This window comes from Oncorhynchus mykiss, chromosome 30, assembly GCF_013265735.2.
Source record: "Oncorhynchus mykiss isolate Arlee chromosome 30, USDA_OmykA_1.1, whole genome shotgun sequence".
NCBI lineage: Eukaryota > Metazoa > Chordata > Actinopteri > Salmoniformes > Salmonidae > Oncorhynchus > Oncorhynchus mykiss.
The window spans coordinates 14,395,434-14,412,117 of record NC_050570.1 but is presented as its reverse complement, the minus strand read 5'-3'; the positions used below and the strand labels follow the sequence as shown (position 1 = coordinate 14,412,117).

The 16,684-nt window shown below is 46.0% G+C and overlaps 1 protein-coding gene across 2 annotated transcripts in view; it reads right to left on the bottom strand.

The window, feature by feature from the left end:
* The window catches only part of LOC110521391 (fibulin-1), a 44,113-nt gene that overhangs the window by 15,402 nt on the left and 12,027 nt on the right, over positions 1-16,684 (bottom strand). The window contains exons 9-16 of one of the 2 annotated variants that reach the window (XM_036968911.1): positions 15,596-15,739; positions 15,172-15,297; positions 14,806-14,931; positions 14,270-14,389; positions 13,998-14,129; positions 13,396-13,519; positions 8,855-8,997; positions 7,406-7,543 (exon numbers count right to left, since the gene is read on the bottom strand). In XM_036968911.1, coding sequence (XP_036824806.1) covers positions 7,406-7,543; positions 8,855-8,997; positions 13,396-13,519; positions 13,998-14,129; positions 14,270-14,389; positions 14,806-14,931; positions 15,172-15,297; positions 15,596-15,739 — 1,053 coding nt within the window. Of the gene's footprint in view, positions 1-7,405; positions 7,544-8,854; positions 8,998-11,914; positions 12,684-13,395; positions 13,520-13,997; positions 14,130-14,269; positions 14,390-14,805; positions 14,932-15,171; positions 15,298-15,595; positions 15,740-16,684 lie in introns of those variants that run through there. The other variant, XM_036968912.1, reaches the window with a different exon arrangement.

Below are 16,684 nucleotides of genomic sequence, written 5' to 3'. Positions count from 1 at the left end.
GAGAAAGATGAAAGGAGCAAAGTACAGAGAGATCCTTGATGAAAACCTGCTCCAGAGTGCTCGGTACCTCAGACTGGGGCGAAGGTTCACCTTCCAACAGGACAACAACCTTAGCACACAGTCAAGACAACACAGGAGTGACTTCGGGACAAGTCTCTGAATGTCCTTGAGTGGCCCAGCCAGAGCCCAGACTTGAACCCGATCTCTGGAGAGACGTGAAAATATCTGAGCAGCCATGCTCCCCATCCAATCTGACAGAGCTTGAGAGGATCTGCAGAGAAGAATGGGAGGAACTCCCCAAATACAGATGAGCTAAGCTTGCAGCATCATACCCAAGAAGACTCGAGGCTGTAATTGCTGCCAAAGGTGCTTCAACAAAGTACTGAGTAAAGGGTCTGAATAATTATGTAAATGTGATATTTTTTATAAATGTGCAAAATTTTCAAAAAAATACGTTATGTGGTATTGTAGTTAGATTGATGAGGGGGGGGGGGAAACAATTTAATCTATTTTAGAATAAGCTTATAACATAACATATTGTGGAAAAAGTCAAGGGGTCTGACTACTTTCTGTACATTCTGTGTGTGCATGTGATGTGTAACACTATCAAACATCAGTGTAGACCACCCCGGGAAGAGAAGGCCTTGTGTGTTTTGCTATGCTGTGGGGTTGTCGGGTGGAGAAGACACTGTTTTGATTAGCTGTACTAATCCCCTCAGTGACAGGCAGGCAGGGATTCCTCATGGGCTTGGCCCGCTCTGGTGGGCCTGCTGATTCCATGTCATAATTCATGATCATTCTCTCTCTCTCTCTCTCTGTCACACTATATAACCTGCAGATTTCTGTCCTTAGCTCCCTTCATTCTAATACACTCAACCACAAGCTAGAGTTCGTCTGAAATGTCACCCTATTCCCTATATAGAGCATTACTTGTCTTTCGACCAGGTAACTAATAGGGTGCCATTTAGGATGCACACCTAGACTAGAGCCTCAAGCCCCACTGTGTCCTTAACGCCTGCTCTGACACACCAGGCCCAAATTCCACCAGCTGCTGTGAACGGCTCCATTGACCGCCACCAGCACAAAGTACCTAACCAGACACAGACAGTGAGCTCACTCCTTCATTCATGGAGCTAATGGACACGGTGAGCCTGTCACCTCTGCGCCAATGACATCGTAAATAGGCCTTTCATATTGTCTGTGTATAACTCAGAACCACAGAGGCATATTTCTACCTGCGTTCTAGAATGGTTGGAATCTTGCTGTGGCGTCTCAGTCTTCAGTCCAGTAAGTGGCCCATTGACGGAAGGTTTGATTTACTAACGGAACATACCAGATTCACCAAAGGATGAGGTTTAGGAACTTGCCTGTGATGGTTTGCTCACTTCCCCACTCTCACGGTGGCCAGAGGAAAAAGTGTTGCCCTTCTGTGAAGAAGATGCTACTTCTTCTAGCATCCATCCTTATCCTTATTCTTCTCCCACATATTTCACACGATGCTACATTAGCCTCAGCCCCATTCCCACCCACAGTCACAGCCTCAGCCCAAGTCCCACCCACAGACCCATTCAAACCATAGCTACCTCTGCCTGCTAACAGGAGCATGACGTGAGCTCAGTCCATCCACACCATGCGTTCACTGGGAGTGTTGTTAAGACAATATTAATCCCACTGTGAAAGCGTGGCTGGGCAGACAAAGTCAAACAGGGGGAACCACCAACACCATGGAGACAAATGGAGAGACCACCACCAATCTCTAGCACGCCACACACACACACACACACACACACACACACACACACACACACCACCACCACCGCATGCTGCATCACAGGAAAGCCCCTGATTCCGGACCACCTGCTCCTCGTGCTGTAGACCACAGAACTGTTGTTTTTAAAGGGAGTAGCTCTGCAGTTCTGGCTGGCTGCCAGAATCAATCATCCTATTATCATCATGTCCCTTCAAACAGACGTCGTCATCAAACAGTTTGCCCTAATCAGATGACAGTGCAAGAGAGTCTGAGTAATGCATACATTTTCCCTCACTGTTTGTCTTTCCCAATATGCATCATCTGATATGCCAGAGATGTTGTCTTAGTGATGACATACCACCAAGCTGGATCTACTTCAGCTCTACCTGGAGGGCTGTAAGACTCAGTAAGACATCTGCTGTGTGGTCCTGGCTGTACGTGGTGCTAGGCTAGTCACTGGGCTCTAGTACATTGGATTTTGTAGGTGTATGATTGGTTGTGATCATGTTTTCCCCAAGCGTTGAGGGGCTGTTGTGTTTGCACAGATGCGGCTGGCTGTCAAGGCTGTCACCCAGACGTGACAGAGCTGGGAAAACCTCTTGTGTGACACTGATGGATGACTAGGGAAGAGTTGTGCGGCTCTCTCGCAGTGTGTGACTCGTTGTATAGCCAGTGTGTGTGTGTGTGTGTATGGGTGAGACTGTGCATCAGTGTGTGTGTGTGTGTGTGTGTGTGTGTATGGGTGAGACTGTGCGTCAGTGTGTGTGTGTGTGTGTGTGTGTGTGTGTGTGTGTGTGTGTGTGTGTGTGTGTGTGTGTGTGTGTGTGTGTGTGTGTGTGTGTGTGTGTGTGTGTGTGTGTATGGGTGAGACTGTGAGTCAGTGTGTGTGTGTGTATGGGTGAGACTGTGCGTCAGTGTGTGTGTGTGTGTATGGGTGAGACTGTGCGTCAGTGTGTGTGTGTGTGTGTGTGTATGGGTGAGACTGTGAGTCAGTGTGTGTGTGTGTATGGGTGAGACTGTGCGTCAGTGTGTGTGTGTGTGTGTGTGTATGGGTGAGACTGTGCGTCAGTGTGTGTGTGTGTGTGTGTGTGTGTGTGTGTGTGTGTGTATGGGTGAGACTGTGCGTCAATGTGTGTGTGTGTATGGGTGAGACTGTGCGTCAGCGTGTGAAACAGAGAACAAACTCAATCATTCTCCCAAAGTAGCAGTGTACCAAACTTAAACGGCTTACCCTGGTCAAAGCGGTCAGTCTATTAAAAGCGCTATTGGTGAATATAAAGGAGGATTTTCCTCTTGTTCATAAAGTAGATTCATATGCAACTCTTACAGATAGCTCTGTAGCTAGCTGACGTGTAAACTAAGCCACAGCCACCAGCCAAAGGAACCAGCGCGGAGCACCACCACTGAGATGAATAAACCAAACCCTATAGCTGATCACGACATGGACACCAGACTTCACAGCAGACAGTTATTGACCAAAGCCTCGTCAGCAGAGCAACTCAACATGGACGACTATGGCTAACATGCAAGAGCTGCATCCAATAAGCACCCCAAGGGTTTGGGAGAGAAGAGCCTCCTCACAAACAAGGCAGCGAAGCCTTTCATGTGGTAGCCATTTAAAGCTTTCTAATGCTCGACGAGACACTGAGGGCTGGTGTGAGGAAATGGAACAATACATTTAACCACATGAATCACTAGGGCCCAGGATTACTTCTGCACATATTCGTACACACACTCTCTTGCACATGCACGAACACACACATACACACACAAACACAGAGAGAGAGAGAGAGAGAGAGAGAGAGAGAGAGAGAGAGAGACACAGAGACACAGAGAGAGAGAGAGAGAGAGAGAGAGAGAGAGAGAGACACAGAGAGAGAGAGAGAGAGAGTCACACACATTCTCTCACAAACATGCACACACATTAAACTTCTGAGGATGGGTGACGTAAGTCCCAAGTACCAAAGTACCAAAGGGTAGCTCAATTATACCCCCTCCACCCTCCACCCCAATTATACCCCTTCCCCATTACCCCAGTAACAAAATGATAACCACAAAACTCAAAAGATGGTATGGTACTCTACCCACTGGGCACACACTGGTTGAATCAACGTTGTTTCCACGTCATTTCAATGTAATTACATTGAACCAATGTGTAATAGACATTGAGAATTGACATCTGTGCCCAGTGGGTATTGTATGGTTGTTAGACTAATAATCTTTGTGTACACTCACCACTTTGTTTTCTCTCTCTTTCTCCCTCTCCATTCTGGGAAGAGACAGATGTACGTAGCACAAGAGGTTGGTGGCACCTTATTTGGGGAGGAGCGGTTTGTGGTAATGGCTGGTACGGCAATTAGTGAAATGGTATCAAGTACATCAAAAACATGGTTTCCATGTGTTTGGATGCCATTCCATTGACTCCGTTCCTGCCATTATCATGAGCCGTCCTCCCCTCAGCAGCCTTGTGTGGTACGTAGTGACAGGCCATCCTTTCATCCATCAGCACAGTGTGTATCTCTCACTCTCTCCTTCCACTGCCCGCATCCCTCCATCCTCCCATCGCAGAGCCAAAACAATAACATCCAGGCAGGCCCAACTATGCGTCATCCCCGGGCCGAGTACACCCCCATCCTCCTGGAGCCAGGCTTCGGTTCATCTCCCCCAGACACAGTGAGCAGCGCTGGATCCTCACCAGACCAGTGGAGGCTAAAGGGATGTGCTCCTACACTACAGAGGCTCCACATGCAGTCACACCCACCAAGGCTCCTCTCTTCTCTGTTCTACAGCAACAGACTTGGATCTGATCCTTGATTGCCGGGTTAAGTAGGGTACCATTACTATCTCAAAGTCTGTATAAGGACTAGCGTTGTACAGCTACCGGTAATTCACCAAAGTTTCCGGAATATTCCGGAATTTTGGTCATGAACAGAAAATCTGTCACTCTATCGTAACTTTGGTCATTTATACTTGAATAACTTTTAAAACGTTATTCATATATAGTATTAATTTGTTCTGTGTCCATATTGTCCATGAGTTTTTAATATATAGACCATATGGTTCAAGAATAAATAGCCTAATTAATGAAAAAAGCATCTAATCAATAAGGCATTATTTTCAATCAACTCTGCAACTCTTCCCACTATTGACTGTGTTCACAACTGCCACCAGTTTGACGGCAAAACATTGACAACAAATACATATTGACACGGTGAAATAAATAAGTGTGCCAAAAGGATATTTCATGCTGAAACCCTCATATCAAACATCAATGGTTTTCACTAAATTGATTGTTTGTAAATTTAGGATAATATTTTACAGCTCTGTCATTATACACTGCTCAAAAAAATAAAGGGAACACTAAAATATCACATCCTAGATCTGAATGAATGAAATATTCTTATTAAATACTTTTTTCTTTACATAGTTGAATTTGCTGACAACAAAATCACTCAAAAATGATCAAAGGAAATCAAATTTATCAACCCATGGAGGTCTGGATTTGGAGTCACACTCTAAATTGAAGTGGAAAACCACACTACAGGCTGATCCAACTTTGATGTAATGTCCTTAAAACAAGTCAAAAAGAGGCTCAGTAGTGTGTGTGGCCTCCACGTGCCTGTATGACCTCCCTACAATGCCTGGGCATGCTCCTGATGAGGTGGCGGATGGTCTCCTGAGGGATCTCCTCCCAGACCTGGACTAAAGCATCCGCCAACTCCTGGACAGTCTGTGGTGCAACGTGGCGTTGGTGGATGGAGCGAGACATGATGTCCCAGATGTGCTCAATTGGATTCAGGTCTGGGGAACGGGCGGGCCAGTCCATAGCATCAATGCCTTCCTCTTGTAGGAACTGCTGACACACTCCAGCCACATGAGGTCTAGCATTGTCTTGCATTAGGAGGAACCCAGGGCCAACCGCACCAGCATATGGTCTCACAAGGGGTCTGAGGATCTCATCTCGGTACCTAATGGCAGTCACTCTGTCGAGCACATGGAGGGCTGTGCGGCCCCCCAAAGAAATGCCACCCCACACCATGACTGACCCACCGCCAAACCGGTCATGCTGGAGGATGTTACAGGCAGCAGAACGTTCTCCACGACATCTCTAGACTGTCACGTCTGTCACGTGCTCAGTGTGAACCTGCTTTCATCTGTGAAGAGCACAGGGCGCCAGTGGCAAATTTTCCAATCTTGGTGTTCTCTGGCAAATGCCAAACGTCCTGCACGGTGTTGGGCTGTAAGCACAACCCCCACCTGTGGATGTTGAGCCCTCATACCACCCTCATGGAGTCTATTTCTGACCGTTTGAGCAGACACATGCACATTTATGGCCTGCTGGAGGTCATTTTGCAGGGCTCTGGCAGTGCTCCTCCTGCTCCTCCTTGCACAAAGGCGGAGGAAGCGGTCCTGCTGCTGGGTTGCCCTCCTACGGCCTCCTCCACGTCTCCTGATGTACTGGCCTGTCTCCTGGTAGCGCCTCCATGCACTGGACACTACGCTGACAGGCACAGCAAACCTTCTTGCCACAGCTCGCATTGATGTGCCATCCTGGATGAGCTGCACTACCTGAGCCACTCCGTCTCATGCTACCACTAGAGTGAAAGCACCGCCAGCATTCAAAAGTGACCAAAACATCAGCCAGGAAGCATAGGAACTGAGAAGTGGTCTGTGGTTATCACCTGCAGAACCACTCCTTTATTGGGGGTGTCTTGCTAATTGCCTATAATTTCCACCTGTTGTCTATTCCATTTGCACAACAGCATGTGAAATGTATTGTCAATCAGTGTTGCTTCCTAAGTGGACAGTTTGATTTCACAGAAGTGTGATTGACTTGGAGTTCCATTGTGTTGTTTAAGTGTTCCCTTTATTTTTTTGAGCAGTGTATATATTTTTATTTTAAAATAATATTATTTCATTATTTCATATATTTTGCATGTGATAAGGCAACACAGGGGGCCAGAGATTATTACAGACACCAGTAATAAATCCTAATTTTGCAACCCTAAAAAGGACTGATATTCGTCATATAAATTTACATACGCACATGAAAATATATTATGCCCATCCAGCCTTCTTCATATGCAAAAATATAAGCCATCTCTGTACATCATAGCCACAATAATCTGTTGAGCAGAAGAAGGGCTTTGTTGCTTAAGGAATGGAAAAACATGGCGGTCAGTAAGTGAATTAAATGGTGCAGAAAAGTGCAACAAACTGATGCCAAAATGTTTGGTGGAGAAAGAAGAGAAAGTCGTCCTTCATTGGTCTCCGAGGACAACCCAAAGGACAGCTTAGGGTGCAAATGGCATTGGAAGTGATTGTCAGATGTACTTGTGTCACGGGAGCATCCTTATGATGGAGAATTTCATGCTTCTCAAACCAAAGCTTCTCTTTCTTCTTCTTCTTCTCCCCACTCAGCTCTCACATGGACACACACATGCGTTTGGTTTGTATATATAAAAAACGCAATGCAAAATTAGGTCAGAAAACCGCTTGTTTGAAAGTCTATCCAGGGAGGCCTCGGGACTAGTGATTGCCTGCTATTGTTATTTGACCCTTGTGACTTGATGAGTTACTCAGATCTCAACTCAAGTCAAATGGCATATGGCTTAGCTAGCTGCATCCCTTCGCTCCTTCTTTCTTTCCACTCACCCACGATTATGCCGTGCTCCTCACGTTTGACGATGTCGAAGGAATTCTGGACATTTCCCTCCAGGATGTCGAACACGATGTCGGAGCTGATGTGGGGGGAGGAGTGCGCCATCGACATGGTTCTCAGGAAAACTATCTCTGTTGGAAGAAGATAACAATTAGAGACAAAAGAGCTTTACAGGGCTTTAAACCCTTATAATCAGGCTGGGATTGAAACGGCCAGGCTCGTGCCAACTTCTCCTCGGAGGAAGACAATAAAATGGGAGGCAGCTAAGCTCTGGGTTTATTGTGTGCAGAGGGGGTCATGACAGGGATGATGGGTGTTCAGTGCTGTAGTTCAGTTAGAGGCCTGCAAGTCCTAAACACCCAGACGAGGAGCTTATGAGAAACAACAAGGACTTAACTTCCCATGAAGTTGAGGATGAGGACTAAGGACTAAGTTTGTAGGACTAAGTTTGTCTCGGTTTGTATGGGTGTGATTACAGTGGTCAGTCAGTCAGATCCATCCTAAGTGACACTTAGACATTGGTTTTGGTCTAGCGGCTAGGCAATACTTAACGGTGTTACCAGCACACCAACCTTGTCCCCCAGGGTTTGAATGCACACAGCTCATATATATATATTGAATGTTAAGGAGGAAGTGTCTGATGCACGAATTACCACTACACTGTCAACAACACTCTTAAAGAGCCACTAATGTTGCCCATTAGAGAAACCAGATTTTAGTCTTGAAGGTTTGTTTTCTGACTGATTCCACATTTGGTTAATGATGTTTGGGACGGCAGGGTAGCCCGTTGGACTAGTAACCGGAAGGTTGCAAGTTCAAACCCCCGAGCTGACAAGGTACAAATCTGTCGTTCTGCCCCTGAACAGGCAGTTAACCCACTGTTCCTAGGCCGTCATTGAAAATAAGAATTTGTTCTTAACTGACTTGCCTAGTTAAATAAAGGTAAAACAAAATGTTTGACCCTGTAGATGAGGAAGCCTATTTCACTTTCTCAGAATGAATCTAAAAAATCTTGAGAAATCTGTTTTGCTGAGGATGTTCTAGTTGTGCCATTTTACATCTAACTAAGGTGTTTGGTACAATAACTGTTTCTGACTCATAATGATGCCACATAGGTTGTTTTCAAAGGAATTAGTTCATTAGCTTATTTTGGGCAAGTAAGTAAGTAGCCTTGCAAGAGCCTTGGATTTCAGCTCATAGGAGCAGGAGCCTAACTCCTCATGATGTAGTGTGAGGCAGCTTGATGTATAAGCACACCCCCTGGACAGGAGGCTAGTCTATCACAGGATGTTTTGGTCAACAGGTTTTGGACAACAAGGTAATATAAAAAGGAATATACTTACAAGTATGTTTTCACGTAACATGCTGTCAGTGATAAAAAACATTGGATGTGAAAAAAAGTGTGCTGTAATCTAAATAAGTGCATGAGAGATCACCCCTACCTTCAGGCCTGGTGAACTCCCTGAAGGTAGGCATGGAGATGACAGTGTGGGAGACTGAGTGTACAGGGTCCAGGACACAGCTGATGTCATTGGGCTGGCACGACTTCACACAGCGGACGGTGTCTGAGCGCTCGACCCTTGCCCTGGTGAGAGAGGACACACACAAATGCACACACACAACTTCTGACCTTTAGCGAGAGATTATAAAAAGCCTAAGGCACAAACCGCCTTCGGTTCCTCCCCTGAAGCTCAAATGACAGGGCATCCTATTCCAAGGGAGAAGCGCACTGCACAATCAAGAACTCAGCAGACCCTGTGGAACAACCGCTACACAAACACGATCTGTCCAACTATAGCGGGGATGCTGGATAAAGTATTCTACATCAAAAACATCGGTACTGTATGTGGCTAGCAAGAATGATAAACCAACGACAGCCAAAGATCACACAGTAGCCAGAGTGTAGCTGGCTAGTGGAGGCTCTGGTAGCCATTGATGGTTTGGTTTCTGATGCACTGGTTGTGTTGTGTGGGGAGAAGAGAAGTGAAATATGAAATACTATGAGGAGAGAATGATGCATGAGTTGTGTTGTGTGGGGAGAAGAGAAGTGAAATATGAAATACTATGAGGAGAGAATGATGCATGAGTTGCTCGCAGCAAAATATTTGGATTTGTTGAGCGTGTCCCCGGCTTCATATCAGATAATCTCTTGAGGAGAATTTATGGGACAAGGGGGGTTCTAAAATTCTCCTAAATTGTGAAGAACATGACTAGACAACTCCCCAAGCGCTCCGAGCTGCTCTCATCCCATTATTTAAGACTCTGTTTATTTCACAATCTAATCAGTGGCAGCTTAGGGTGAGGGGAGACCTCGCTGAAACAAATGCCACCCACCCACATGCCTACAGCAACAGGGCTGCTATGCTGCCAGGAACCTGTCCTGCAATCTGAGAGGAACTACTTCTCAGCAGGCTTTACCCACAAGCACCAGGGACAGAGACCTCTATTTAAATCATCAATGCCCCGGGGAGGTCCTGGTTACGAAACATATCAAGACAAATTCTACAACTCAACGTCAGCCATAATCTCCTCTGCTTGGTGGGGATGTGCCATGCTCTACCGAATGAACTCTGCTTCTCCATGAGCCTATTCTAAACAGACAATATACCATACACGCAGCTTATACAGTTGATAATGTCTGGTGTGGATGGGATTCAAAAGGAAGGTTATGCCAACAGACAAGTAGCTGGCCAGTGCATATATGATTTGGCTCTGGTTCCCAAGAGTACCATGTATAGGGTCCAATGAACGTCCACCACTGCCCCAGTGTAATGTATAATATAGCTACATCATGGCTCTCTGTCTCTCCTCGTGGGGCCTATAGGCTGCAGCTCAACCCCAGGCCAGAACCCCAGGCCAGAACCCGGCTCGGGTTGCACAGCTCCTTTCATGGAGAGAGTGGAAAAGCCCCTGACAAAAAGTCAGGGGCTTGTAATTAGCAATTAACGCCAGGGTACAGGTTTTGCTTTGGTTCAGGCCAAAGCCGCAAATGTTCTTCTAGTTTATAATACCTCAGCCTGCAGCAGCAGCAGCAAGAGGAGAGAGCAGGTCCTGGAGGATGGGGTGAATGCTCTGCTCCACTAGGCCACAAAGTGAATTTACAAGATTATAATGACCCAGGGTGAACTGGCCCTCACACAGAGCAGGGTACATCAAAGACTAGACAGCAAGTAGAGAGAAGGGCTAATTATGCCCCTTGTGTGTGTGTGTGTGGGGGGGGGGGGGGGGGGGGTTGTGGGTGCCACAGGAGGGCCCTTGTATTCCCCTGTCCTCTCATCTCTCTCTTCACCTCACGTGGCCCAGAGAGACCCAGCCCTACAGAAAAAAACAATACTTCAAGACCAGAAAGGAAAACAGACTGTTGGATGGAATGGAAGTCCTCTGGTCAAGCGCTGCAAAGTCCTTTTATTTTTTGGGTAATTATTATTTATAGTCAGTAGATTGATAACGCCCCAACACAAACACTGCAGGGCATCATTCATTCTCCAAGCGGTGATGTTGCTCCACCACAAATTGTTCAGACCACCGGCCAGAACCCAGATCCCCATAATTCACTGTCAGAGTAGAGAAAAAAATGAATTGTGCTTTACAGATGTATGATCTTCATTTGAGCCAGTTTGCTACAGAAGGAAACTAATCTTGCAGCAACAGGAAATTTGAATTATTTTGTAGTTTATAATTAATGGACATTTTTGAAGAGGTTGATACATTTTTCACAAGGAAAAATCAAGTCTGAAATCTCAAAGTGGAAATTACAAACTTCAAAAGCCTTTTTAATCCTCAAATACACTACAGGTTTTACATTTCCTGAGTTACAGGAATGGTCTCCTGCAACAGGGTGATCAAATTAAGATACTATATCTGTAGCTGTGCACAGACCACCATGTTTTATTTTATGGATTTCCCGACTAGACAGGTGCATCCTTACTGCCCTGACAGGTCGGGAGGAACCTGGGACCCATGGTTGAATTTACAGTTATTGTAATTTCTACTCTATCTCTGTGCCTTGCATATTTCCTAGTCTTCCACGACTGCATCCCATTGCCTGTCACTTACTCTGGCTTGCCTTTGAGTCACTGTCTGCTTGATTTTACACCCGCAGTATGCAGTGAAATATGTGCATTTCACATTATTCCTAAAATATCAAGTGGGCTAGGTCAGGATGTGAGACCACATTAGAAGGATGTGGATCCACCAATGAACTGCTTCCACCAAATCAACTATGACTTGACAGTGCTAATATGCTGTTTAAAATGCTATTTAATATGCTATTTAAAACACTGATACTCACCTACTGGAATATCACAGTTCTATTCAAGAGATGTACCTATGCCACTGAAAATATTTTTTCACCAACCACATAAACGTACCCCAAACATGAAGTGCATACATGCTTTACAGGTCATAGTTCCCCCAGCTATGTAATATTCTAATAAAAGATGAGATCTCTGGTGCTGTCCACAAAACATATGTTCAAAAAATATATCTGGATTGAACGTCTATTGTGTCTAGTCCAATTTTAATAGAAAACATTTCATTAAACAAATCAACCATAAGATCCTGTAGGACTGCAGACTACACCATTACATACAGCAATCAATAGGCATCCCCAGGCCACTACCTCAATACCCTGCCCTAGAGTGCCACCTAGCTGCTATTCAAATGCTGTACCTCCAAGTGAGTACATTACATTTGGCCTATTTTGCAGGGCTATACTTAGCTACAGTAATCACAAAAACTACAATAAGACCAAAAACAAGGATACAAATGACAGAATGCTGCTTCTGGTCTATGTCAACTGTGTTTGTGCTTGCTTATCATGGCAGTGTTTGCTCTTTTTTGGCTGTTATTGTTGTTGCCGTATTCTTGTTGCTATATGCTACTACCCTCTACTCAGGGATAGCGTTATATGGTAGGATGGGCTGCTCCTGGACAACAAACACCAGGACTTTGGCTAGGTAGGTGCTGGTGGTGCCGTAACGCAGCAGTCTCATCTCCAGAGACAGCTCAAAGTCCTGCGGCGCCGTGATGGGCCGCGTCACAGCCATCTCGCCACCAGAGGGCACTCTCTGCATGCCGAAGAAGTCGCCCTTGTTGCCGCCGACGATGGCAATCTGAACATGGTCTCCGGGCACGGTGTTGGACGGGCCCATGCGGAAGACGTTGGTGGGCACGGGGATGTTGGTGGGGAAGGTGAGGTGGTAGTAGGTTATTCTCAGAGGCAAGGCCAGGCACTCGCTAGTCTGATTGCAAAGCAAGCGTTCACAACGACTGTAAGGAGAGACAGGGGCCAGAGACAGGACAGGACAAGACAAAGACGGACAGATAGAACAAACAGAGAACAAAAGAGAGGTATAAGTTTGATTTGCCGTGCATGGCATGCTGCTAGCTGGGTGGGGCTAGGTGGGTAGGGACAAAGTCAGCCTCATGTGTTTCTGTGGACCAGCATGTGTCACACTGCCCCCTGTAGGGTCATGCAAGAACATCTCAAGGAAAGGATTACATTTCGTCATTCGACTGCCTTCACAGAACATGCCTTTGACTGAACCCTAAAACTGAAGCCATTAAGAGTCAACATTGGGCATGCACAGCTTCAATAGAGAGGTAGGGGTTGGAGTTGGGGTTGTGTATACACTGTAGAGCAGGGGCCATAAAATAACTTGTGCCTGATCCACACTTTAGGACCGACCTGACCATACTGTGCTGGCTGGGATATTTTTCCTTTCACATTGCGGAGCCAGACCAGCCCAGTAGTGCTCGGCTTGACTGCACTCGGTTTGGCTCAGTAGTGTGAAAAGAGTTCTTCTCCTGATTAAACAAGGAGTTACATAAAGTTATCCGCCTTGGTCAATGACAACTTAACTGAGAACTCCATACCTGGCGACCTTGGGATACTGTGAACTAAAAACCGGTATACTGTATAGCCCCAGTACTTGAGAGAGAGTCCTCAGGTAGGTAGGTAGGTAGGTAGGTAGGTACTCACTTCTCTCCTGCTCGGCGATAGTTTGGCGGACACTCAAAGGACAAGCATCTGAATCCACCCTGTACATTGAAGCAGCTCTCTGTCTCAGAGCAGGTGTGTGTCCCTGTCACACACTCATCAACATCTGGACAGGAAGAGAAATGAATCAATTCAGAACCACAAACATTTTAAATCCTATATTTTAAACATGAAACCTAGGTTCAAACCTTGTCCGCTGCGTGTCACGAGACCGCTGAGCTAAAGCCTATAGGCATTAGCTCGGGGAGATAATGCAAGTCTTCAGGTATCAGGCAAGGTTACTCATTACGGAAGTTTGGTTCACAGAATCATCACTGTTACATTTTATTCACTCCCGCAGACGCTCTTATCCAGAGCAACTTACAGGAGCAATTAGGGTTAAGTTGCTTGCTCAAGGGTACATAGGGTACATCAACATATTTTTCACCTCAGGGATTCAAACCAGCAACCTTTCAATTACTGGCCCAATGCTCTTAACCGCTAGGCTACCTGCCATCTTTACTGGTATTTGTCTTCTGATCTGAAGAATGACCAAAACCCCCCTGCTGAGGACCCCTACATCCCCATAAGGAGCGAGGACTTACCCTGGCAGCTGCGTCCATTGGGGGCCAGAGTATAGCCGGTGGCGGGGCAGTTGCAGTGGAAGCTCCCGGGGGTGTTGTGGCAGCGGTAGGAACAGATGTGACCCCCGGTGGGCAAGGCACACTCATCAATGTCTGGAGATAAGGTCAAAGATCAAACAATAGAGGATGTAAAGGGTACAGGAAGTCAAATCAAATAATACCTGTGTAATGGGGCTCCTGATTAGGTTACACCATAGGCTATGGCTCATTAGATGTGTTTTAGCATCTCCTACCTTCACAGTTGATGCCATCCCTGTCACTGAGCTGGTAGCCACGGCGACAGTAGCACTGGTAGGAGCCGTACACGTTGGCACACTCTTGACTGCAAGGGCTGCTCTCACATTCGTTTAGATCTACACACAACAATGTAACTCAGTTAGATAAAACTAGTCATCTATAGACAGGAGAGAGACAGAGAAAGAGAGAGTGAGAGAGAGAGAGTGTGAGAGAGAGACAAAGAGAGAGAGAGAGACAAAGAGAGAGAAAGAGAGAGAGAGAGAGAGAGTGTGAGAGAGACAAAGAGAGAGAGAGAGAGAGAGAGAGAGTATGAGAGAGAGACAAAGAAAGAGAGAGAGACAAAGAGAGAGAGAGAGAGTGTGAGAGAGACAAAGAGAGAGAGAGAGACAAAGAGAGAGAGAGAGACAAAGAGAGAGAGAGAGAGATACATCAATAAAACACATGACCACAAACTTCAGTAAGGCAAAACAAGAGATGGCCAATGAGGGAAGCTCAGATTTAAACAATTCTTAACATTGGAAGACTGCCTTACCATCACAGTTCCTGCCGTCGCTGGCCAGCTTGAAGCCTTGGGTGCAGCTGCACTTATAGGACCCCACGGCATTCTCACACTTGTGGGCACAGAGGCGCCCAGGGTAGTGCCTGCACTCATTGATATCTAAGACACAGAAGAAAAGGACACTAAGTTGAATATCTACAGCAGGGTTCCCCAACTGGCAGTTCATTTTTTAAATATATTTTTTAACCCTTTGTCATAAGACCTACATAACGCTGTGATTACGATGACATACCAGATGTCATAAACAGTCAAGACTGTTGGTGTCCTGCTTATGTCAACTAACACGACACTGTCCTGTAACTACTAGGTAACTACAAGGAGTAAGAAGTCAGTATGTACCTTCGCATACGCGGCTGATGCTGTTGAAGATGAAGCCAATCTTACACTCACAACGGAACGATCCTACCAGGTTGATACAGCCATGGCCTGCACACTCTCCATCAGGACCTTTACACTCATCAATATCTACACCAGGGCAAAGAGAGAGAGATCACAAGATATTACAGGAAGAAAAAAAAATGCATCGGTATGCAGAGGGATAGCGAGGCCACGAGAAACACATGGAAATGTAGGCTACAGTGTAAGATTCCTAATGCTAAGCAAAGGAGGTGAACGTGGTAGAGAAGCACGTCTATCAGTGCTGCGGTGGATCCAGGGCATGTTGAGGCTGTCTACTATAGCCCAGGACAGGGACCTTGAGGGGGCCTTATGCCCAGACTGGCCCGATGAGGCCTCAGTACGTAAGTGAGGCAGCCGTACGTACCCACGCAGCGGTTGCCGTTGTCGTTTAGGTGGTATCCCCGGCCACAGTTGACAGAGTTCCTCTGGCAGGTGAAGGAGCCCACCGTGTTCATACACGACTGGCCAGGGTGGCAAGGCCCAGTCTGGGCCAGACACTCATTGATGTCTGGGGTAGAGGTCAGAGGTTATACATATGTCATGTATAGTTGAAGTCGGAAGTTTACATACACCTTAGCCAAGTACATTTAAACTCAGTTTTTCACAATTCCTGACATTTAATCTGAGTAAAAAGTCCATGTCTTAGGTCAGTTAGGATCACCACTTTACTTTAAGAATGTGAACTGTCAGAATAATAGTGGAGAGAGTGAATTATTTCAGCATGTATTTCTTTCATCACATTCCCAGTGGGTCAAAAGTTTACATACACTCAATTAGTATTTGGTAGCATTGCCTTTAAATTGTTTAACTTGGGTCAAACATTTTGGGTAGCCTTCCACAAGCTTCCACAATAATTTGGGTGAATTTTGCCCCATTCCTCCTAACAGAGCTCCAATACCTTGACTTTGTTGTCCTTAAGCCATTTTGCCACAACTTTGGAAGTATGATTGGGGTCATTGTCCATTTGGAAGACCCATTTGCGACCAACCTTTAACTTCCTGACTGATGTCTTGAGCTGTTACTTCAATATATCCACATCATTTTCCATCCTCATGATGCCAATTATTTTGTGAAGTGCACCAGTCCCTCCTGCAGCAAAGCACCTCCACAACATGATGCTGCCACCCCCGTGATTCACGGGTGGGATGCTGTTCTTCGGCTTGCAAGCCTCCCCTTTTTCCTCCAAACATAACGATGGTCATTATGGCCAAAAAGTGACATTTTTGTTTCATCAGACCAGAGGACATTTCTCCAAAAAGTACGATCTTTGTCCCCATGTGCAGTTGCAAACCGTAGTCTGGCTTTTTTATGGCGGTTTTGGAGCAGTGGCTTCTTCCTTGCTGAGCGGCCTTTCAGGTTATGTCGATATAGGACTCGTTTTAATGTGGATATAGATACTTTTCTACCTCATTCCTCCAGCATCTTCACAGGGTCCTTTGCTGTTGTTCTGGGA